The sequence below is a fragment of the Ranitomeya variabilis genome, chromosome 6 (assembly GCF_051348905.1).
Source record: "Ranitomeya variabilis isolate aRanVar5 chromosome 6, aRanVar5.hap1, whole genome shotgun sequence".
Taxonomy (NCBI): domain Eukaryota; kingdom Metazoa; phylum Chordata; class Amphibia; order Anura; family Dendrobatidae; genus Ranitomeya; species Ranitomeya variabilis.
In genome coordinates, this window is record NC_135237.1 from 509,082,155 (window position 1) to 509,107,568 (window position 25,414).

A 25,414-nucleotide genomic window follows, 5' to 3' on the forward strand; every position below is an offset into this window, starting at 1 on the left:
CAGGAACAGGAGCGTTTACTGAAGCAAAGCCTGACACCATTTTTCACTGCTTCAAAAAAAAGTCAGTATTTGAAACTTTACAAGAAACACATGACCTCATCTCATAGTGTGCATATTATGGTGTTGTCTAATGCTGCAGGCCTTTAAGGGACCAGGGTGAACGTTCCCTTTAAGGTCTGTACTGAACATGTGCTGCACACGAGGTAAAAAAAAATAATCTAATTTTCAAAAATGTAAACTACATTTCCCAGCATGCCGCGCCACTTCCTAGTCAGCAAATAGAGCGTGATAGGATGCCGGGTATTGTAGTCCATGAAGCCTATTAGCGCACCGCTTCTTCATAGATGATAGGAGACGGCTTGCTTCTCACACACAACGTTATAGAACACGGATCCCGGTAACGGTTGGCTTTGTAGTCGCCACCCGTCGTGCTTTCCGCCGACGTCGTCATCAAACTACAAAATGGCGCCCACTGCAGAAACAGCTCACGTACTCCCAATGACCACGCCCCTTCCCAAGTCACGAGTCATGGGCGGAAATGCTGACGTATGCGCGTCAGAGCACGCCGTACGTGCATGCGCCCGTATAAATAGCGCGCCGACGGGCTGCGGCCTTTTCCCCTCTACCCCGGCTGTTAGTGCTGTGTGTGAGTGTGTGCTCCGGAGCCTGGCCTCGGCACACATTTCTTATTATTAAAAAAATATAAAAAATAAAAAAAAAGCACAAAATCCCTTCAAAAAACCCAGAAAAATCCCCCCCGAGCTCCTCTTCTCCCCTCACGTTTTATTTTCTGTTGATTTTAACGAGAAGACGTTCCCGCCGCCGCCAGCTCTCAAGGATTTTAACGCTAGAGGAAAAAAAAATTACAAAAGAAAAAAAAAACGGAATAAGTAACGTGAAGTGAAGAGAAAAGCTGCTGCTGCCCGACCGCGGAGAGGACCCTGCGATACCGGTGAGCGGGCCCGGGGAGGAGGGAGGGAGGGAGGACGGGCGGCACACCGGGGGCGCCATGTGCCGGGGCTGCCCGCTCCACGTGTGTGTGCCGCCACATGAGGAAGCCGGGCTCTCCGGGTGCCAGCTGCTGGGGTGACCGTGGGGGGCCCGGCCCGGTGTGTGGGGTGACCGTGGGGGGCCCGGCCCGGTGTGTGGGACACGAGGGTCCTCAGGCGACGCTTGTGGTCTGTTGTCACACAGGGGGGTCCCCAGGCTGGTGTGTGAGGACGGCGGTCTGTGGGACACGGGGGGAGGGCGTGGGGCCCGGTGCTGACGTGTGAGAATGGGGTCCATGTGCTGGCACGCGTGGCCGATGTGTGCAAGTGGGGGCTACGGTCTGACAGTGGGACAGAGGTGCTCCCAAGCCGGGGCGTAGGACAATGAGGGGGTCTCGGTCCTGTTTGGGCATGGAGGGGGTCATCGGGCCGGTGTGCACAAGAGGGGACTACGGTGTGACGCCCAGAGGCCACGTGTGGGACACAAGGGTCCCAGCCCTGTGCTGTGGGGAGTCTGCCTGATGCGCGTGTATGAGACACGAGTGTCCCCAGGTCGGCCCATGACCGTGTGCCATACACATGCTCCACACCGCAGCCATGTGAGTGCCTCATATGATGGCACATGTGGTCCTGCCTTCCTCCACTGGTTCATTTACTCTGAATCCATAGATTCCCGCTCACGCACTTTCCTTATGGGGCGTACTTTAGGCCTCCATGGCCACTTTTGAGGTGGACTCTAGTGATGGATCGGCGCCAAAACTGTCCAAAGCGACTGTCCCATTACACTGAGCCTGCTCCGTTTTGTTCAGTTCCCTTGGAAGGGACTACTAGGAAGTCTGACCCCCACCTTATTTATAAGTTAGCAGTGATAGCTTGTTTTTTTTTTTTTTTAGGACACCTCCTTTAAGTTTTAAATTCTTAAAACGATAGTCTGCATTTCCTAGCGCTGCCGATGCTTCCTGAGCCACGGACAGATCATGCGGCGAAGCAACCTCTGGTCTCCGCACTTCTACACTGTATTCTTGCTTCATGTCTTTCAACCTCTGTGCTTGCTGGGCCTTCTGGTATTGCAACAGCTGGAGTCACATGTTAGTCCAGTGTCCTGTAAGCATGAAGCTGTGCGGGCCGAGGAGAGCAGTATTGGGCAGGGACACTGACTGCGTTTACCTATTTGTTCTAGCCAGACATAGTATATCCAGAAGATATGCCATGACTGATGCAACGCCTACAGCTGGGAACCATGTCCCTTAAATTGTGTACTCCTGGCCGATGAGTGGACTGGTTGCAACCTGACCTGAAGTTGTTACCTAGGATTTGTGTTGATCCTATATATATATATTTTTTTTTTGATCATGCTTGGTAAGTATCCTGCTGTAACGGCAAATACACAATACATAACGGTAGTTTGTTTTTTTTTTTTACCAATGGTGCATTTTAAAGCACAGCATGTCCATTGTTTTAGCAATTTTCCCAATTGAGATGCATTGCTTAGCATAAAAAATTGCAGTAAAAACACAAGTTATTGTCTTCTGGTCGTAGCCTGCATTTTTTCATGCAGAATAAAACTTCATTAAAAACTCTGAGCACACCCAAACTGTCATTACTACTTCCAGACTATCCAAGGATATGATCTTGTGGTTTATGTAAGGGTCTATGCCAGTGCCAGCTGCAAAATAGTGTTTGCAAAGCTGCCCTATCAATAAATATCTGCTACAGATGTGAACAGAGCCTGAGCTTACCGAACTCGCAAAATCTCTGCTTGCTCCAAGATATAGATTTCTTTTCCTACAGCTTGTGTTTGGTGTCCAAGCTGATAAAGCAGTGACCCCCCCCCCCCCCCCCACAAAGTACGGTATTCACAACAGTGCAAATTCCAGGGTGTTTACCGATTTGTACTTCCTCCTCTTGTAGGTTTCTATAGAAGTATTTTTAACTGCACAACATCCCATATACCTGAACGCATATGGTGGAGTTTTATCTTCTTATACCTTGCTGTTGGGTGTAGTGTACGTTGTGATTTGTAAGGAAAGGGAAGTTTGGCATAATTTTCATGCCCCATTTATACCAAAAAGGCAGTTGGGTTTTTAGTATTTTAATGAATTTCTGCAATGGGTGTAAGGTGCATCCTTCCAAATATTATACATCCTCATCTATTACTAGAGGGAGGGATTATGACTCACGAGGCATGTCTTGTACATAAATCACCTTCTGCCGTCATCTGTTCTGTAACATTCAAGTTAATGTTTAACGTCAGTTATGTTAAAGGGAACCTGTCACCACGTTTTTGGAAGATGGGATAAAAATAGCGTTAAATAGGGGCAGAGGTGGGCGTTACATTAGTGTGTGTGTTATGCGTTTATTACCCACCTAAGTTGCCGAAATAACTTTGCAAAGTCTCCGTTTTCGCCTGTCAATCAGGCTGGTCAGGTCACATGGGCGTGGTGTCTTCACCCAGATTTGGCGTAGTTTTCCGTTGGTGGCGTAGTGGTGTGCGCATGCCCAAAGTCCGGAATCCTCTTCCAGGGGATTTAAAATAGCGCGGTGTTCGTTATTGCATTGGTGATCGGTGGGCGCGGCCATCTTCCTTTGGCCGCGCGTGCGCAGAAGCGGCGCTCTGCTGGCCGCGGCTTCAGGAAAATGGCGCGCGTGCGCAGATGGATATCGCGGCGGCCATTTTCCTGAAGCCGCGGCCAGCAGAGCGCCGCTTCTGCGCACGCGCGGCCAAAGGAAGATGGCCGCGCCCACCGATCACCAATGCAATAACGAACACCGCGCTATTTTAAATCCCCTGGAAGAGGATTCCGGACTTTGGGCATGCGCACACCACTACGCCACCAACGGAAAACTACGCCAAATCTGGGGGAAGACAACGCCCATGCGACCTGACCAGCCTGATTGACAGGCGAAAACGGAGACTTTGCAAAGTTATTTCGGCAACTTAGGTGGGTAATAAACGCATAACACACACACTAATGTAACGCCCACCTCTGCCCCTATTTAACGCTATTTTTATCCCATCTTCCAAAAACGTGGTGACAGGTTCCCTTTAAGAGCATATGCTGTAATGTGACATTGCAACCTGAGACCCCCCCCCCATTCTTATAAGAAAGGTGACAGCAGAATTTAGTAGTCGGATCCCACCTGCTGTGCGGTTACTATGAATGATGTCAGTGCAAATGCTCGGCATGGCTGACACTCCTGCAAGAAAACCGCATGTTGTTGACCACGATTTATAGTGTGTAGGTTTGTAAAAAGGTGTGCTTTACCTGTGGGAGCTGGGTCCTAGCTCTGCCTAACATTCTCTATGCAAGAACCCAGCCTTGTGGGTTTGCGGTTTCTGTACAATACAGCACTAATCCTGTATCATTGGACTGTTTCTCCAGTGCTGCTCAGTTGCACATTTGCACTGACAGAACCTTTATTTTTGCACCAGAGAAACCCTTTTGTGTGCAGACAATCCGGAACTGGCAGTGCTTTGGACTCGGTGCATGTTGCTGCATCCAAAGCGCTGCTGTCTATTGAACGCAGGTGAATCTGCATGTGTTTACCTGCGTTTACTGATCATCTGCACATACCCTACAAGTGACACTTGCTGGATTCCATTCAGTTGCAGAACTTGCTGTGTATACCTCAATTACTGTAATTTTAATTTTGACTGAAACATTGGGACTTACTGATTTATATCTTTTTCCAACAGTTAAACCTTAAACACCAGAAAACATGAATCCAAGCGCTCCCAGCTACCCTATGGCCTCCCTGTATGTTGGGGACCTCCACCCTGATGTCACAGAGGCTATGTTGTATGAAAAGTTCAGCCCTGCGGGTCCAATTTTATCAATCAGAGTGTGCAGAGACATGATCACCCGTCGATCTCTAGGTTACGCTTACGTCAACTTCCAGCAGCCGGCCGATGGTAAGAGCTTTTCGTATGAGCTTACTTAAACATATGGTTTGCATGTTACATGACCCTGAGCCGCAGACTATTTGTTTTTTGCAAAGTCAGTTGTGAGGTTTGGTTTCAGGAAATGCAGCTTCTATATTGGGGCATCACAACACTGCAGATTCCAATGGAAAAGTCCAGAATACCTTGGATTACAGTTCAGTCATATTCTTGGAGAACCTGTCACCAGGTGCATTATTCCCACCGCTCTCCTGAGTGTTTTTATTTTCTTAACTCCACCTTAATGTTCCAGAGATTTGGACAGTTTTAGTGCTAATTTTCATGGTCTTTAACCAAAGGGGTGTTTATGGCAATCTGAGGGACCTGTGTTTAGGCTACTCAGTAAGCAGATGGCAAACATTGCAAATGGTGAATACTAATGTGCAGATGCCGTGGCAGGAAACGCAAATGGACTACTTGCGATGTAGTTACTATAGAATGGTCCTGCTGATATTAAGGATAACATTTCTTACTGCTAAAATATAGAATTGTTCATTATATAAAGTGAAGCGTGGCCAAATAACATTAAGAGGTTTCCCAAATCACATTAAGGCCAGGTTCACATTGTGTTAACAGCAGCCCGTTTGATACATGCATTAGCGGGCTGCTGTTAACGCAAGTGCCAAGATAGCAGATGCTCTATATGCACTAGCGGTGACGGACCTAGAAATGCTGCAGCCTGCGTCCCAGGGTCCGTCACTCAATGACTGCACACGCACGCCCATTGTACTAAATGGCGTTAATGGACTACGTTACACCGCGTTATGCAGTGGTGTAACGTAGTCTGTCTAACGGAGGCCAAAAACGTAATGTGAACCTGGCCTAAGAGGTTTTCCACTGCTTTATCATTGATAACCTATACTTGGGACAGGTCATGAATGTTGGGGACTAGCACCTCAGCTGTTACCAGTGGCTGCTGGCTAGAAGTACTCTTGTGCAGCTGCTCTGTATTGTGATAGTGGCTGGCCCAGGGTACTGCACATCTACCTCCTATTGATTTGAGTAGAAGGCGGATGTGCAGCCCCCTGCCTCAAACGACTAGCGCTGCAATTGAGTACTTCTGGCTAGCTGCTGATCGGGTGCCCAGACCATGACTGATCAGACATTGATGACTTATCCTAAGGGCATCAATGCGAAGTAGTGGACAGCCTTTTTAAGTGTTTTAGAGTTGCCATGGTACATGAAGTGTCACAATAAGTGTGAACCCAATGGCCAACTTGCCCCTAAGGGCGCCTAATCATGCTTATGCCTTATGTCTTAGATGGGTAGCAAACAAGACACTGTAGACAGCAAGTGGTGAACCAGGCTGTCACTTTATACCAAATGACTGAGATGAAGCCCAGCAGAAGTCACTCATAACCCCTTCAGAAGAGCCTTTCAGTTTGGGGAACTGCATCCTTTGTCATTATCGAATATATAATGCCTTGCACTAGTTGTCCCCATACTTGCCAAACTCTGATTATGTAAATATATTTTAATTGTGTAGCATCATTAACTCCTCAGTGCTTTAAACATCACTGTCCCCATTGGGCCTCACAAACTAAAGTTCTGTATGTCTTTGGCGTGTGGGAGGAAACCCACACAAATACGGGGAGAGCATACCAACTCCTTGAAGATGTTGTCCTTGGTGGGATTTGAACCCAGAACCCCAGCGCTGCACAGCAACAGTGCTAACCACTGAGCCACCATACAGTACTTACCACTGAGCCATTTAATTATGTGCTTCTGTTTAAGATAACATCATAATAGACATGTGCAAAATAAGACACCTCGAGCTCCATTAAATTTGCGTATGTGTGTATATATGTATATGTATATTCTATATTCTCTATTCCCAGCTGGGTTTCAATCTATGGTGTCTAGTTTGCTGCCCCTCTGACTGCTAGCCACCCCCCACACTCCTGACTGCCTTCATAAGATAAAAAACATTATTGGGGACATTTGTCAACAATTGCGGGTGCTTTTAAGGTGGTGCTGTACTTTTTATTCACTTTTTGTTGCCTTTATTTTAGTAAAACCTAATTTTGTGTTTTATAGAGTGTTTTAACCATACCTGGAAAAGTTATCACACTTGCTCTGCGCATAATACTAATGGATGTCTAGTAATTAGGACTTTGCCAATGACACTTCTGGGAATGTGAGCATTTCAGGCAGTGGCATAAGGTCTCATTACAATTTTGCAAATGATGCAGAATGACTAAAATCACTGTCTAATGTTACGGACTTCTCTTAAAGCAAGTGCATATGTCTTGTTTTTAACCCTGATTAGACTGGTGTACATTCTTAAAAAATCCATGCAGTTATGGCTGTGTAAGCCCTTGGACCCCTTTCTGACCTCGGACGGGATAGTACGTCCGAGGTCAGAACCCCCGCTTTGATGCAGGGCTCCGGCGGTGAGCCCGCCTCAAAGCCGGGACATGTCAGCTGTTTTGAACAGCTGACATGTGCCCGCAATAGCGGCGGGTGAAATCATGATTCACCCGCCGCTATTAACTAGTTAAATGCCGCTGTCAAACACAGGAAATGAGCGCATCGCCGACCCCTGTCACATGATCGGGGGGTCGGCGATGCTTCTGCAGAGTAACCATAGAGTTCCTTGAGACCTCTATGGTTACTGATCGCCGGTAGCTGTCAGCGCCACCCTGTGGTCGGCGCTCATAGCACACCTGCATTTCTGCTACATAGCAGATCTGATGATCGCTGCTATGTAGCAGAGCCGATCGCTTTGTGCCAGGTTATTAAAGCATGGCAAAAGTAAAAAAAAGTTTAAATCGCAAATCGCATTAAAATGCAATAACTGGCGATCAAAAGAACGTATCTGCACCGAAATGGTATTAAAAACGCCAGCTTGGCACGCAAAAAATAAGTCCTCATCCGACCCCAGATCATGAAAAATGGAGACGCTACGAGTATCGGAAAATGGCGATTTTTGGAATTTCTTTTCACCACTTGGATAAAAAATAACCTAGACATGTTAGGTGTCTATGAACTCATACTGATCTGGAGAATCATAATGGCAGGTCAGTTTTAGCATTTAATGAACCTAGCAAAAAAGCCAAACAAAAAACCTGTGGGATTGCACTTTTTTTGCAATTTCATCGCACTTGGAATTTTTTCCCCGTTTTCTAGTACACGACATGCTAAAACCAATGTCGTCGTTCAAAAGTACAACTTGTTTCGCAAAAAAGAAGCCCTCACATGGCCAAATTGACGGAAAAATAAAAAGTTATGGCTCTGGGAAGGAGGGGAGCGAAAAACGAACACGGGGAAAAATGGAAAATCCCAAGGTCATGAAGGGGATAAATTTCCCTTCAATCTGTAATAATTATTTTAGGAGTCAAGGTCCAGTTAGTCAAAAAAAAGTTCATGATACCAGGATACAGGTATTCCAGAATGTACTCCAGCCTCATCAGATCCAAAATGTTTGTAAAGCGCCTCTCCAGCTTATAATTATATTGCTGGAATGGTGCTTCAAATCCAAATCCCCTGGCTTTTACTCACTTCTGATGCTGACTAAAACACAGCTGTGTCCACAAAGGTTCTATGGTACATGCCCGGTTGAAGAAAATTAAAATTTGTGCCATTACAGGGGGCAAAACTTGGTGCTCTAGAATCGGTGGAGGAGCACCAATTAATGGAGTTACTTGGCTTAAATGAAAAAAAAAATCCAATGAACTTCTTTTAAGTTGTCAAAGCAAATTGTAAAACTTAATCCATAAGATTTTAAAGTTTATAGTGATAAAATAAATTCAGTAACCTGTACACTGACTGTCTGCTTACGTTCTTTTCTTTCCCCGTGCGCCAGCTGAACGAGCTCTGGATACCATGAACTTTGATGTCATTAAGGGCAAGCCTGTTCGCATTATGTGGTCTCAGCGCGACCCATCTCTGCGCAAGAGCGGCGTAGGCAACATCTTCATCAAAAACCTCGACAAATCTATTGATAACAAAGCCCTGTATGATACTTTTTCTGCCTTTGGTAACATCTTGTCATGCAAGGTAACGATGGCAAATATATCTTTTTAACGTTTGTACAATGGATTGTCACTTTATAACTGATTTTATATGATCTTACAGGTCGTTTGTGATGAAAATGGATCTAAGGGATATGGATTTGTACATTTCGAGACCCAAGAAGCTGCAGAAAGGGCTATTGACAAGATGAACGGCATGCTTTTAAATGACCGCAAAGTGTATGTATTCCTTAAAAATGCAGTAAAGGAACAAAATGGGGGTCCTCGTAAGACCAAACATACCATCTACCCAGTCAATATACATTTGTTAATTTTTTTGGGGCAATGTGATTACTCCTCATGTGGACTACGTGGCACATTGCCTCTGCTGATTGTTAAGGTTGTTAGTGAGCAGTACAGTGGGCAATCAGCTGATTGCACTAGGGGCCCCATTCTCATAGATTGTTAAAGATGGCTAACCCTTTAATTTAAATTTTGTGCATTTGTTTTCCCTCCCTTTATAAGATTCCAAGTGCACTTTTTTTTTTCGTCAAGATAATGGTAAAATTAATGATGGTCAAAACTACAACTCATGCTGCAATAACATGGCCTTCATAAGACTAATTATTAAAAAAAATTAAAAACATAATGAAATTATGAAATTTAGTTTCTCTAAAATTAGGCTGGAGGCTAGTACTTTGTTCGTTTGACAGTTTGTAATTTTTGTAAAAAAAAAAAATATATATATATTTTTTAATAGATTTGTTGGACGTTTCAAGTCCCGTAAAGAACGAGAAGCAGAACTTGGAGCAAGAGCAAAAGAGTTCACTAATGTTTACATCAAGAATTTCGGCGAGGATATGGACGATGAACGGCTCAAAGAAATGTTTGGGAAATATGGTAAAGATCTTTTACATTTGTAGAAACTTGCTATTGTCTACACCTCATCTGAGCGACTTGTTACTTAACTACATCTTTTCATTCTCTTTAAGGTCCAGCGCTCAGTGTTAAAGTCATGACTGATGAAAGCGGAAAGTCTAAGGGATTCGGGTTTGTCAGCTTTGAGAGACATGAGGATGCACAAAAAGTAAGTTAAAACAAACCGAATCACTTGCGATCATGCGTTCTTTAACCTCTTTCTGACCTCGGACGGGATAGTACATCCGAGGTCAGATACCGCTCTTTGATGCAGGGCTCCGACGGTGAGCCCGCATCAAAGCCGGGACATGTCAGCTATTTTGAACAGCTGACATGTGCCCGCAATAGTGGCGGGTGAAATCGCGATTTACTCGCCGCTATTAACTAGTTAAATGCAGCTGTCAAACGCTGACAGTGGCATTTAACCGGCGCTTCCGGCCGGGCTGCCGGAAATGAGCGCATTGCTGACCCCCGTCACATGATCGGGGGTCAGCAATGCGTCAGAATGGTAACTATAGAGGTCCTTGAGACCTCTATGGTTACTGATGCCGGCCTGCTGTGAGCGCCACCCTGTGGTCGGTGCTCGTAGCACACCTGCATTTCTGTGGCATAGCAGCGATCTGATGATTGCTGCTATGTAGCAGAGCCGATCGAGTGGTGCCAACTTCTAGCCTCCCATGGAGGCTATTGAAACATGGCAAAAGTGAAAACATGTGAAAAAAATAAGGTTTAAATCACCCCCCTTTCACCCCATTCAAAATAAATCAATAAAAAAAATCAAACCTACATATTTGGTATCGCCGCGTTCAGAATTGCCCGATCTATCAATAAAAAAAGGATTACACTGATCGCTAAACGGCGTAGCGAGAAATTCTAAACGCTAGAATTATTATTTTTTTTTATTAAATGCAATAACGGGCGATCAAAAGAACGTATCTGCACCAAAAATCATATCATTAAAAACGCCAGCTCAGCACGCAAAAATTAAGCCCTCACCCGACTCCTCCAGGTCATGAAAAATGGACACTACTGGTATCGGGGGGGGGGGGGTGTGGAGGAATCAAACTGGATCGCCTTTGCTACATACAGGCAATGGTCAAATCGCCTGAATGTAGCAGAATTGCTGACTTGCTACGAGCGCCGACCATCGGGCAACATTTGTAGCAATACGGCAGTGACTAGAGGTCTGCTGGAGATCTGGTTGTCATGCCCACCCATTGGCGACCCGTGTTCATGTGACACGAGCACCGATGGGCGGGATTTCCGGCACGCTTGCCGGAAGCGTGTGTTAAATGCAGCTGTCAGTTTGACAGCGACATATAACTAGTTAACAGCCGCGGGTGGATCGCAATTCCACCCGCAGATGTTAGACATGTCAGCTGTTCAAGACAGCTAACGTGCTGGGAAAGATGGGCTCGGTGCTGGATCCCACATCAAAGGGAGGGTGCCTGATGCGTACTATAACGCTCAATGTTGGAAAGTCGTTAAAGGATCTTAAAGATCCTTTCCTAATATGTAGTAGGTGTAATATATTAGCAAATACCTCCAATTAAAAATGTGTAGTTCTTCTGATTATTTTTGCCAATGTGCATGGCATTGCAGTAGCTTGGATATCCATAGTTACGACTAAATGTCTGATTGTAACCATCGATAGCTAAGCTACTGCAATGCTGTGCACATGGGGTAAGTGGCTTATCAGAATAACTAGACTACATTTCTAATTAAAGGTACTTGCTAATATGACTACTACATATTGGGATAGGAGTGTCCTTGACAGTGTCTTATCATACGCTTTTGGGGTATGGCTCTTATGATTTATTACTATGAGTTTTGGTTCAGTATTTTCATATTGGGATAGGATTTTGGAGATTGGAATAGTGCAAATGTTTAGCTTATTCACTTGGCCAAAAGTGTCCATGGAGTTCCAGAACCATGGGTTCTGGAACACCCATGTTTTTAAATAAAATACTCTCCATTAGTCAAGGCCTGTGGCTGGTATCAACAACAATGGGCACAGGGTGCCTCCTCCAGCTAGCTATGGGTCCCAGACCTGGGCCTGCACCCATCACACTTTTAGTCAGTCCTGTGCATATGCCATAACTGTCTTAAGATGAGAACCCTTTTATTAAAGGGGACCAATCGCCTCATGGGAAACATCAAAGTAAGACTAGATATATAAATAGTATCCAATTTATAGAATTGGTGAAGGGTTTTAAGTAGTGTTGAGCATTCCGATACCGCAAGTATATTTTTGCGATATCGGTATCGGGATGCATATTCATGTGTAAAATAAAGAAAAAAAAATAGGGATATACTCGCCCTCTGACGCACCCTGGTTGTAACCGCTGCAACCGGCAGCCTCCGTTCCTAAGAATGAGGAGTTTAGGACCTGCGATGTCGCGGCTTGTGATTGGTCAAGTGAGCGGTCACATGAGCGCTCACGCGACCAATCACAAGCCGTGATGTCATCGAAGGTCCTTCACGCGCTCATTCTTAGGAACGGAGGCTGCCGGTTGCAGCGGTTACAACCAGGGCGTGTCAAAGGGTGAGTATATCCCTATTTTTTATTTTTTTTATTTTACACATGAATATGGATCCCAGGGCCTGAAGGAGTTTCCTCTCCTTCAGACCCTGGGAACCATCCAGGATCACTTCCGATATTTGTGTCCCATTGACTTGTATTGGTATTGGCGATATATCCGATACCGATACTTTCAAATATCAGAAGGTATCGCTCAACACTAGTTTTAAGCTTTCCTAATTTAGTTATTGCTCTGGCCCTTTAAGACCACTCTGAACCTTTCACTGGCTCACTGTGACAGCTGATGCTTCCTGCTTCTGAGCTGGGAGATACCACTGTGTGGGGAGGGGGTGGCCAGACTGTGACATTGCAGCTGGTCACTGGTATGTTCCTGATGGATGTACTTTGTATATAGCAATGTAAGATGGCTCCTGGTATTTTATGGAGGAGGGTAAAGGTGGCATTGTAAATTCTGCAGCCTTTACACAGTTGGTATCTCCCAGAGATGACAAGCTGCCAGACTGAGCTCATTCTGGAAAAACGAAACTAAAACCTGCCCCTGTAATACCAAGGAAGCCTCTGATTTATTAGCCATAAGTGCAGCGGCTGAGCTTTCTCCTGCCTCGTTATGCCTGCAGGTACTGTGGTTATGTGCGAGTAATATTGAGATTACTATTGGCTGATGTACAAGATGCCACGATTTATTGCCCTGGTATTCTGTACATCCTACTGGGGATTAATGTCGTGCACAGGCTTGGTGGGAGATATGCATTGTTTTTAGCAGTTTTGTAGTGTGTGCATATGTTTATACAACTTTTTCCAGTTTTTTTTATACAAGATCTAAATCAAACGGACCATCCATACTCCTCACTTCGCTCCCACGTGCTGGGTGGCTTCGTCTGCTCCTCTTAGGCTACTTTCACACTAGCGTCTGCACGGGGCCGTCACTATGCGTCGGCCCGACGTGCCGACGCCCGTTGTGAAAATAATGCCAGACGTGGGCAGCAGAAGCCGTTTTACAACGCTTCCGCTGCCCATTGTGAAGTCCGGGGAGGCGGGGGTGGAGTTCCGGCCACGCATGCGCGGTTGGAAATGGCGCTCCCGACGCACGAAATAACCGTTAAATGTAACGTTTTTGGGCCGACGCTTCCAGTGTGCGACGCTTGCGACATATGGACATATGTCGCAATGCGCCGCTAATGTAAGTATATGGGCAAAAAAACCCGCATCCTGCGGGCACGTCTGCTGGATGTGTTTTTTTGCCACAGCGGCGCATTGCGACGTATTCCAAACGACGCTAGTGTGAAAGTAGCCTTACTTGCAAAGTTTTGACTTCACTGCTTGCACTTAAAGGGAACCTATCACCCCGTTTTTTTCGGTATGAGATAAAAATACTGTTAAATATGGCCTGAGCTGTGCATTACAATAGTGTAGTTTGTGGACCCCGATTCCCCACCTATGCTGCCGAAATACGTTACCAAAGTAGTCATTTTCGCCTGTCAATCAGGCTGGTCAGGTCGGATGGGCGTGGCTTCTTCCCCCAGATATTGCGTAGTTTTCCGTTGGTGGCGTAGTGGTGTGCGCATGTCCAACGTCCCCAATCCTGCACGGGGGGGTGAAAATAGCAGCGATGTCCGTTATTCCATTGGTGGTCGGTGGGCGCGGCCATCTTCCTTTGGCCGCGCGTGCGCAGAAGCGGTGCTCTGCTGGCCGCGGCTTCAGGAAAATGGCCGCGGGATGCCGCGCGTGCGCAGATGGAGATCGCGGCGGCCATTTTCCTGAAGCCGCGGCCAGCAGAGCGCCGCTTCTGCGCACGCGCGGCCAAAGGAAGATGGCCGCGCCCACCGACCACCAATGGAATAACGGACATCGCTGCTATTTTCACCCCCCCGTGCAGGATTGGGGACGTTGGACATGCGCACACCACTACGCCACCAACGGAAAACTACGCAATATCTGGGGGAAGAAGCCACGCCCATCCGACCTGACCAGCCTGATTGACAGGCGAAAATGACTACTTTGGTAACGTATTTCGGCAGCATAGGTGGGGAATCGGGGTCCACAAACTACACTATTGTAATGCACAGCTCAGGCCATATTTAACAGTATTTTTATCTCATACCGAAAAAAACGGGGTGATAGGTTCCCTTTAAAGGGGTATTCCCATTATGTAGTAGGTGTATTAGCAAGTACCTCCAATTAAAATTAGTATAGTTCTGATTCGCTATGTCGCTTACTCCATGTGCAGGGCATTCTAGTAGCTTTGTTATCCATTTTTATGACCACTATAGTCACTGCTGCAATGCCCTACACATGGGGTAAGTAGACATGGCAAATCAGAACTATACTAAATTTCTAATTGGAGGGATTTGCTAATATTACCTTTACTGCATATTTGGATATGAGATGGGATTACCCTCCCGTTGATTTTATTTTTAACATATAGCATGAGCTATGATTAGTCTTTGTATAAGCAAAAATAATTAACCCTAGGATAGTACTTGCTATTCTGCGATAAGCATACTTGTATCACTTCTACCCATATTTTATGTAGAAAGACTTGATGGTGTACATGCAATATTTATCCACAGTCCCCTTACCCTCAAATTTATTTATTTATTTTTTTACTAGCTTTTAAAGTCCAGTTGCATTCTCAATTTTTAAATTTCATGAAGTTTCCAATCTAAGGCTGACCCCTTTATATTAGTCAGCTGCAGAATGGGCAATAACTTACATTTAGTGTAAAACTCTCCCTAATGTCCACTATTGTCACCCAAAAAGTGCCTGTTTTTTTTTTTTAGTAAGTGTCCCAAACTACCAGGTTATGGGATTACTCACTGCAACATTATTGTGGACGCTCTTGCTTCTTGCACTAAAACAGCGCTGCTGCATTGTGCACTAACCAGGGACTGAACGGGAAAGTCCTCAGAGCAGTCACTGCTCAGACAAGACTTCCTTAAGTTTGTGACAGTCTCATATTAAAGCAAAAATTGAGATACTTTAGTAAACTGTCTGAATTGGCCCTGGGCCATTAAGAAATATTCTGTGCACTAAAGACCATAACTTTTAAAAAATAAAAAATGACCAGTCCAGGAGCTGCAGGCTGAGATAAATATTCACTAGGTTAAGTGTATCCAGGTGTGGAATAAGATGTGAGTGATATACCCATTTGGATTGGGTAGTATTCGATTTTGTCCTCCAGTAATCCCAGGATTCAGGTTTTTAGCATTTGTGAGTAGCTGTCGCACCTTAACCCCTTTCTGCCAGCTGACGAAATAGTACGTCAGCTGGCAGATCCCCTGCTTTAAGGTGGGCTCCGGCGCTGAGCCCACCTTAAAGCTGCGACATGTCAGCTGTTTTGTACAGCTGACATGTGCGCGCAATGAGCGCGAGCGGAATCGCGATCCGCCCGCGCCCATTAACTAGTTAAACGCCGCCGTCAAGCGCTGACAGCGGCATTTAAACTAGTGCTCCCGGCCGCGCGGCCGGAAGTGCTCGCACTGCTGACCCCCGTCACATGATCGGGGGTCAGCAGTGCATTGCCATAACAACCAGAGGTCTCCTTGAGACCTCTATGGTTGATGGCCGAATGCTTTGAGCGCCACCCTGTGGTCGGCGCTCAAAGTACACCTGCCTTTCTGCTACATAGAGGTGATCTGTACTTCACCTCTATGTAGCAGAGCCGATCGAGTTGTGCATGCTTCTAGCCTCCTATGGAGGCTATTGAAGCATGCCAAAATTAAAGTGTTTAAAAATATAAAAAAATAAAAAATATAAAAGTTCAAATCACCCCCCCTTTCGCCCCAATCAAAATAAAACAATTAAAAAAAAATCAAACATACACATATTTGGTATCGCCGCGTTCAGAATCGCCCGATCTATCAATAAAAACAAAGGATTAACCTGACCGCTAAATGGCGTAGCGAGAAAAATCAAAACGCCAAAATTAAGTTTTTTGGTCGCTGCGACACTGCATTAAAATGCAATAACGGGTGATCAAAAGAACGTATCTGCACCAAAATGGTATAATTAAAAACGTCAGCTTGGCACGCAAAAAATAAGCCCTCACCTGACCCCAGATCACGAAAAATGGAGACGCTACGGGTATCGGAAAATCGCACTTTTTTTTTTTTGTAAACTTTGGAATTTTTTTCACCACTTAGATAAAAAATAACCTAGACATGTTTGGTGTATATGAACTCGTAATGACCTGGAGAATCATAATGGCAGGTTAGTTTTAGCATTTGGTGAACCTAGCAAAAAAGCCAAACAAAAAACAAGTGTGAGATTGCACTTTTTTTGCAATTTCATCACACTTGGAATTTTTTTCCCATTTTCGGTTACACGGCATGGTAAAACCAATGGTATCGTTCAAAAGTACAACTCGTCCCGCAAAAAATAAGCCCTCACATGGCCATATTGACGGAAAAATAAAAAAGTTATGGCTCTGGGAAGGAGGGGAGCAAAAAATGAAAAAACGGATAAAGCTCCGGGGGTGAAGGGGTAAGGAAAGCTCAGACTTGTGTACTTCTCTGGAATGGAATTATCCCTACAATAAACATCATATGTGCTTTTATATTACCATATTGTATGTTTCGTCTGGGGCATATGAATAAGTCTGAGCCTCTGTGCTTCACAATAACCCCTTCAGGACCAGGCATTTTTTTAGTTTTTATTTTTTGCACCTTTGTTTTCCTTTTATTCCTGAAGCCATTAATTCTTTTTGCCATTGATGCTGTGAGGGCTTATTTTTTTTGCACAATGAGTGGTAGTTTTGAATGACATTAATTTTTGTATTCAATGTACTTGATAAGGTAAAAATTCAAGTGAATGGAAATAAAAAAGTATGAAGTTCTGAAATGATCAGTGATGCCTAATTTGTAGTTATGAGCGAGTGTACTCGTTGCTCGGGTTTTCCTGAGCACGCTCTGGTGACCTCCCAGTATGTTAGTGTTCGGAGATTAAGTTTTCATCGCCTCAGCTGAATGATTTTCAGCTACTAGCCTGCTTGATTATATGTGGGGATTCCTTAGCAACCAGGCAACCCCCACATGTACTCAGCCTGGCTAGTAGCTGTAAATCATTCAGTTGAGGCGATGAAAACGAAATCTCCGAACACTAACAAATACTCGGAGGTCACCCAAGCATGCTCTGGAAAACCCAAGCAACAAGTATATTCGCTCATCACTAATTTTTTTATTTTAATTCCTTTATTGTTAATAAGCAGAAAAGGGAATCTAATTTATTAAACTGTGTTCCTTTAGGAGGGGACTTAAACCTGCAATCATATGCTTGTACTCTATACTGCAGTGCTTCAGGGGACTGAGACCGCAATCATAATAACCCACTGATGCCCTGTGATCATGTCATTGGGGGTGATGTCAGCCAGCGCGCACTCTTGCTCCAGCTATGATGTAGTTTGCCGCAGAGACTGCAGCATCTAAATGGTTGATAACTGTAGCCAGCGCTCTTCTTCACTTGTGGCTGTAACAGATGCCAGCTGTTTAATACAGCTGGGGCATCAGCCATGTGTGGAGCGCCTGAGCCACATGGGGCCACACAGTGCAGGGCATAAAGTTGAGCCCATAAGGGTTTATGGTAGTGAGATCATTTTCCAGTGACCCTCTCTTGTTTATGGATTTTAAGTGATCGTTTTTTATATTGTAACAATGGTTAAATGGGAACTACTTTTGGGTTGTAAATACCTGCAGACCATCACAGTAAGGTCCCTGTAATGAGGACTTCCATAACACTGTAGTACAAATCTATCTCCTTTCTCCTGTAATCCATCAGCAAATGCTTTAGTACATGAGTTTGCAAGTTTAGGGTCTTGTTCTGCACTTGCAACTCTGACTTTTCCAGCCTTTTTCCTTTCGGTTCTCATCTCGTGCTAATGATTGACAGATCACGGTTATGTAAGCTGCTCCCCGGCTGACATCTCGCGCAGTCGTTCCAAGGGTGGTGCTTGTGCGGTAACCTCCTAATGTTTAGAAAGCTGGAATAATTATCAGGGCATGTGCAGTGTTGCCCCTGGACTGACTGTACCTGCCTCTCAGGGGATCATGTCAGAGGTGTAACCTGTCGAGCACTGGCTAGAGGCCGGCACCAAGAGGAGAGGCCCAGCGTTGACATGTGCAGCAGAGCAAGCCTCTTTGGAAGCTGTTACTTAAAAATGCACTGATGGTTCAAAGACAACGGAGACAGATTTGTAATACAAAGTTATGGAGGTCACTTACTATGATGCTTATTTAGGGTTTAAAAACCAGCTGACTGCTTCCTTACACTTCTGAGCTTGTAGATTGCAGTGTATATATGGTCTATAATTTCATCTATTTTGTTTTTGCATTTTTTTCAACTTTTATGTTCTACTACTCAAATGAAATTCTTTTGTTTTAAGGCTGTGGATGACATGAATGGTAAAGACATGAATGGTAAGGCAATTTATGTTGGAAGAGCCCAGAAGAAAGTCGAGAGACAAACTGAGCTTAAACGGAAATTTGAGCAAATGAAGCAAGATCGAATCACCAGATATCAGGTGAGCGGCTTCACTTTGTTTTATCTTAATGTTTACCGCGTTTATTTGCAATGTTTACTATTTGAGACTTTATTTATAGGGAGTCAATCTCTACGTTAAAAATCTAGACGATGGGATCGATGATGAGAGGTTACGAAAAGAATTCTCCCCTTTTGGTACCATCACTAGTGCTAAGGTGGGCTTCACTACACTGTAAATGTCCTTATGTATAGTATGCTGTCATTTTTATTTCTGGTTCTGTAACAAATAAAATTCATAGTTTTCTGCAAGGAGGGAATTGCTAATCACTTCTCTAACTCAATTTTGTTATCTGATTTTTCAGGTCATGATGGAAGGTGGACGCAGCAAAGGGTTCGGCTTTGTTTGTTTCTCCTCCCCAGAAGAGGCAACCAAAGCTGTAACAGAAATGAATGGAAGGATTGTAGCCACCAAACCATTGTATGTTGCCTTGGCACAACGCAAGGAGGAACGTCAAGCGCATCTGACAAACCAATACATGCAGAGAATGGCCAGTGTCAGGGCTGTGCCCAACCCAGTAATCAATCCTTACCAGCCACCACCATCCAGTTATTTCATGGCAGCTATTCCACCGGTATGTTGACACCACATAACACATAAAGGGGCAGGGAGATAAAAGCTAATTAGCAAATGTAACATACTTTACCAAAACTGCATGATCTCCAGATTACAGTGCTGATCCCTAAAGCTAGCTACACTTTCAGTCTGGATGCTTTCCCCCTCCATGTGTTAGGATGTGACCTGTGATGTGATGAAATGGCTAGCGGAGTCAAAGGATACATTAAGCAAACCCACTTCAACTGTGAAGGGACTGGCTTAATCTCACCCGGCAGCTAGCCCTTTCATACAGGTCACTGACACTGAGCGCAAAAGTAAAGCCAATGGGAAAGCTATGCTATTCAATGTAGATTAAATGATTAGTTTTTCTAACCTTCTTCTTACATTGGAGAGCCAGTGTTTAATCACCCAACATGTGGAAGGTTTAAGCTAAATACTCTTCTGTTTTAGGCTCAAAATCGTGCTGCATACTACCCAGCTGGACAAATAGCCCAGCTTAGACCCAATCCCCGCTGGACAACGCCAGGAGCTAGGCCTCATCGTAAGTCAACTTTTAGTTTTCCGAGTAAATACGGTTTCTGATGCAGCTATTATGGCAAAATCTTGACATGAAATTTGGTCAAGTCTTGGCTCTAGGTTAATGTTAAGTAACCTGAATGATCCATTTACTATCCTGCAGCATTCCAGAATATGCCAGGAGCCATCAGACCTGCAGCTCCAAGACCACCAGCATTTAGCACCATGAGGCCAGCATCTTCAGTCCCACGTGTTGTAGCAGCACAGAGAGTTGGTAAGTGCTCGTCAGTCTACATCTTTCTGTAGAAAGACTTGACCCAAAGCGGTCACCTCCTTTTTTTTTTTTTTTTTTTTCCTTCTTTTGTCTGGCCATGAAACCAGCTTATGGAAAGCAATTTTGTGATTACTAGTCAGAGTACTGACAATGATGACTGGACCTATTGTGCTGTTATCTGGACCCAGCAGCCTTTTAGGCATGAGGCTGTTGTGTTCGGTCAGTAGACCTGAATCTTGTACTTATTGTGAAAGTTAAATGTGTAAAACCGGATTAGGCTGGGATCACACAAGCACAAATTCTTGTGCTGCAGAATTGGATCTGATTATGCTAATGACACTCTGATCTAAAGGTACCTTCACACGAAGCGACGCTGCAGCGATAGTGACAACGATGCCGATCGCTGCAGCGTCGCTGTTTGATCGCTGGAGAGCTGTCACACAGACCGCTCTCCAGCGACCAACGATGCCGAGGTCCCAGGGTAAACATCGGGTTGCTAAGTGCAGGGCCGCGCTTAGTAACCTGATGTTTACCCTGGTTACCAGCGTAAAAGTAAAAATAACAAACAGTACATACTCACCTGCGCATCCCCCGTCGTCCGCTTCCTGTACTGTGTGAGCGCCGGCCCTAACAGCAGAGCGGTGATGTCACCGCTGTGCTTTTACTTTCACTTTAGGGCCGGCGCTCAGTCAGAGCAGGAAGCAGATGGCAGGGGACGCGCAGGTGAGTATGTACTGTTTGGTTTTTTTACTTTTACGCTGGTAACCAGGGTAAACATCGGGTTACTAAGCGCGGCCCTGCGCTTAGTAACCCGATATTTACCCTGGTTACCAGCGTAAAACATCGCTGGTATCGTTGCTTTTGGTGTCAAACCTGACGATACACGCCGGTCTGACGACCAAATAAAGTTCTGAACTTTATTCAACGACCAGCGACATCACAGCAGGATCCTGATCGTTGCTGCGTGTCAAACACAACGATATCGCTATCCAGGACGCTGCAACGTGTCAGATCGTTGTCGTTCTCGTTGTAAAGTTGTTTCGTGTGAAGGTACCTAGTTCTGATCTAGTTTGAGCAGTGTCTGCTCTGTGTGATACGACTCTTATCCAAGATAATCGGAACACAGTTGAGAAGATGGAGAACTTCTCCATTGACCGACTGCAGCTCTGCAGTATGTTTTACACGCACTTAAATGTGTCGTTTGATTTGCTCAGCGTGCAGCATTTTTTTTAAAATTATGTATACACACTTGGTCTGTGGGAAATACAGATCTGCCCGGCCCCATTATGTAACATTGGTCTGAGTTCTATCGGACAGCACTCAACCGATTTATACGCTCATGTGAACGAGCCTGCAAAGTGATAATCGGTGTAGACTGTCAGCTGTAAATTTCAAGAGCATGTGTAGATGGAGTGTTATCTAGGACTAAAAAACAAACCCAGAAAAACCCTGAACAGATTTGCATGTTACACGCCAGAGCAGCCGTGATGTCAGACACATTATCACTTGGCTCTATGCAGTGCTGCAGCTAAAATTCTAAACACCGCAAATGCTCCTATGCATCAAGGAAATGCTGGAAATATTATATGCTTGTCTGCCCTGTCCACTCCCCATGTGCCGAGTGACGGGGAGTTAACCCCTTAACGACCATAAGTATTTTTCATATTGCATTTTCATTTTTGCTCCCTTTCTTCCCAGAGCCATAACTTTTTTAATTTTTTGGTCAAAATGGCCATATGAGGGCTTGTTTTTTTGCGGGACGAGTTGTACTTTTGAACGACACGATTGGTTTTACCATGTCATGTACTAAAAAACTGAAGGAAAAAAAATTCTAAGTGCGGTGAAATTGCAAAAAAGTGAAATACCACACTTGTGTTTTATTTTGGTTCTTTTTACTAGACCTGCCATTGATTCTCCAGGTCATTATGACTTCATAGACACCAAACATGTCTAGGTTATTTTTTTTATCAAAGTGGTGACCCCTAAAGGCACTTCAAACATGGATAGGTCTCTAAAAAAAATAAATTGTTTATTTCCTTGAAAAATTACTGCTACGTTTTTAAACCTGTAAAGCAGACATGAAGGAAATGTTGTTTATTAATGTTTTGCTGTGGTATGACTATCTGGATTAAAGGGATAATCATTCAAAGTTTGAAAATTGCTAATTTTTTAAAACATTTCTCAAATTTCTGATAGGTTGTGTTTGTTAAAAAAAATCAACCTAAATTTACTATGATCATAAAGCATAATGTCACGAAAAGTCTCAAAATCACTGGGATTTGTTGTAGCGTTCCAGAGTTACTACATAAATTTACACTGGTCCGATTTTTAAAAGATTGGCTCCGTCACTAAGGGGTTAAAGAACTGGTCTGTCAGTACAGTAAATGCAGCAAACATCACAATTTTTAACAAGCCTTTAGTATTTAAGTTTATAACCAATTTTCTTTTACAGCTAATACTTCAACCCAAACAATGGGACCACGTCCAACAGCTGCAGCTGCTGCAGCCGCCGCCACTTCCGCCGTGCGCTCTGTTCCACAATATAAATACGCTGCTGGTGTGCGTAACCCTCAGCAACACCTTAACGCTCAGCCACAGGTTGCTATGCAGCAGGTAAGCATTGATTCGTAGTCTAAGCACCCCATACATACTAGACTTGAGTCAGTTGAACCCGCTGATATCGGCTGTCGAATGTGAATGTGGTTGCTGGTTTGTTCTCCAAGATAAGCCTGTCAGTAGGAGGCTTTCTCAGAGAACACATGAGCAAACCGGTGTATGGTAGTGTCTGCAAAGATGGCTGCTGGGCGATGGCCTTGTTCTGTCGACAGCCATATGTGTATGACAACATAAAGGTTCATGCTTAGGGCTCAAGTCTGCAATCTGTGATTGCAAACTTGTGAATCCTTAGTGTGTCCTGTAAGGGTATGTGCACATGTTGTGGATTTTGCTGCGGATCTGCTGCGGATTGGCCGCTGCAGATTCGTAGCAGTTTTCCATAAGTTTACAGTACCATGTAAACCTATGGAAAACAAAATCCGCAGTGCACATGCTGCGGAAGGAAACGCTGCATTTGTTCCGCAGCATGTCAATTCTTCGTGCGGATTCCGCAGCGGTTTACACCTGCTCCATAAAGGGAATTTACACCAAACCGAGAAAACACGGTAATTCCACAGTGCGGATTTCCTGCAGATTTACCAAAATCAGTGCGGAACAATCTGCACACCATTCCGCAACGTGTGCACATAGCCTCAATCTTTGGTGCTTTGAGCAGGTGGTCATGTGACCACAAGTATGCAATTTTCATACTTCCAGACAGATTCAGACTAGATGTGTTTTGGCCTCACTCAATTCTCTTGTATTGAGTGAAGTTGGGCACATGACCACATATATGTAAATAAATAACATACTTGCTGTCGCGTTACTCAAGCAGTGACTGCAGACTTAAAGGCTGTCCAGCCGTAGGGTTTAAGATGTGTTTGTGAATTGGTTAATCGACAATCTAATTATGTGGGGGACACTTAGGAAAGTTGTAATGGTTTTTGGAAGAAAATAGTTTTCATGAAATCCTAGCTTCAAGTAGATATGTCGCTGCTGACAACTATTAATGGGTTTCTGAATACTCTTGGTTTGCTTTTGCAGCCTGCTGTCCATGTGCAAGGACAAGAGCCCCTGACTGCCTCTATGCTGGCCTCCGCTCCACCACAGGAACAGAAACAAATGCTCGGTGAGTAAAGCTCTTCTGTAATGTTACATTGTACACATGACGAAAGAGCAAAAAGTTTGACTTGGTTTCTTGTTTTTTAGGTGAGCGCCTCTTCCCTCTCATTCAAGCCATGCACCCAACACTGGCTGGTAAAATCACTGGGATGTTGCTGGAGATTGATAATTCTGAGCTGCTTCACATGCTTGAGTCACCAGAGTCTCTCCGCTCAAAGGTATTTGCAGTGTAGTGAATACCGTTGAGTGCATTACAACTATGGTGGTCTGGTGTGTAAACCCAAGCCTTCCTATTTTAGGTTGATGAAGCTGTTGCTGTGCTGCAAGCCCATCAGGCCAAGGAAGCCGCGCAGAAGGCTGTGAACAACCCTGCTGGAGTGGCAGCCGTCTAACACGCATGTAAGTGGTGTCCAGTTCATCCATCTGTTTTGTAGTTGTCTGTATTATACCTTCTTTAGTAAAGTTATTTAGATATATTAGTACCTGCTCTGCAGATTTGTGAAAGAGGGGGAGGATTTGCTTTCATGGTAGTTTTGAGGATATTTCAGTCTTTATACATCTGCACCTGCTGACAATTTGAGTGTAATTGTCCCACCTAGTGTTTCATAAGAAACATCTGTCAATTGTATTTAGTGTTCGTTATAAAATGAAACATGGTGTGCTAATGTTTTCCTTTTCTTTATAGGCTATGGGAACTGTCAAGAACTTCACTTCATTGAAGAAAAAATATCAAAACATGGAAAATCTTAAATTTCTGAAAAACACTGCAAAAACATAAAATCAAATAAAAAAGGAAAGGAAACTACAATGCTTACGTACCAACAAATGCCAGGTCTGGCATATCATTGCTGGTCCTAGATATTATAAAAAAAAAAAATAAAAAAAAAATTGTAAAATACAAAACAAACGGAATTGTTTTTTTTTTTGTTTGTTTTTTTTCAAAGACCCGGGGAAAGGCATTTTTAAAACCGTACGAGAAGTTAAGCATTCCTTTCTTTGATTTTGTAATTCTTTATTGTTGAAAAACCCAGAATTTCGCCACCGTTGGTATTTTGTGGGAAAGATAGCTGGGCAAAAAGAACATAATTTGGATTATAAAATTCTTGCTTTAATAAAATTACTTAAAACATTGCATGGTTTTGTCTTCATTTTGGGTGTTATAACCCATTTTACAAATGACTTGTGACTTGTCTTCCAACCTGGCAAGGGACAAAAAGTTCATGGATCCTCCAACTATACTACAATATTTCTAGATTATAGCAATCATGAATATTAAAAACACCAGTAAGTTTCTTTAATGTAACGAATGGGAGCAAGGATTTGCGAACGAACAGTTTCAGGGGTCACCTGTAGTTAATCTTCCAACCCTTATTAAATCAGCATATTTTGCAGTGCTGTCAACTTGTTCCTTGTGGAGCTGTCTGATTTTCTGATGACAAAAATACAAAATTGTGCAAATGTGGTGCTTCGGGTGC

The 25,414-nt window shown here is 44.2% G+C and overlaps 1 protein-coding gene across 1 annotated transcript; it reads left to right on the forward strand.

Moving 5' to 3' along the window:
• Window positions 1-593: 593 nt before the first annotated feature.
• Window positions 594-25,071, forward strand: LOC143782917 (polyadenylate-binding protein 1). The gene is made up of 16 exons (XM_077270915.1): window positions 594-952; window positions 4,687-4,902; window positions 8,735-8,928; window positions 9,007-9,122; window positions 9,643-9,782; window positions 9,875-9,969; window positions 18,719-18,856; window positions 18,936-19,031; window positions 19,179-19,448; window positions 19,883-19,973; window positions 20,112-20,222; window positions 22,675-22,835; window positions 23,862-23,946; window positions 24,027-24,157; window positions 24,239-24,338; window positions 24,625-25,071. Exons 2-15 carry the CDS (start codon window positions 4,710-4,712, stop codon window positions 24,329-24,331), a joined length of 1,914 nt encoding a protein of 637 aa, XP_077127030.1. The 5' UTR covers window positions 594-952; window positions 4,687-4,709; the 3' UTR covers window positions 24,332-24,338; window positions 24,625-25,071.
• The last annotated feature ends 343 nt before the right edge of the window (window positions 25,072-25,414 follow it).

Excerpts from the sequence above, each read along its gene's own strand:
- LOC143782917 (XM_077270915.1), top strand. The coding sequence starts at position 4,710 with ATGAATCCAAGCGCTCCCAGCTACCCTATGGCCTCCCTGTATGTTGGG. Across the intron at positions 9,783-9,874 it reads AGAAATGTTTGGGAAATATG|GTCCAGCGCTCAGTGTTAAA; the intron begins GTAAAGATCTTT and ends ATTCTCTTTAAG. Across the intron at positions 19,032-19,178 it reads GTACCATCACTAGTGCTAAG|GTCATGATGGAAGGTGGACG; the intron begins GTGGGCTTCACT and ends CTGATTTTTCAG.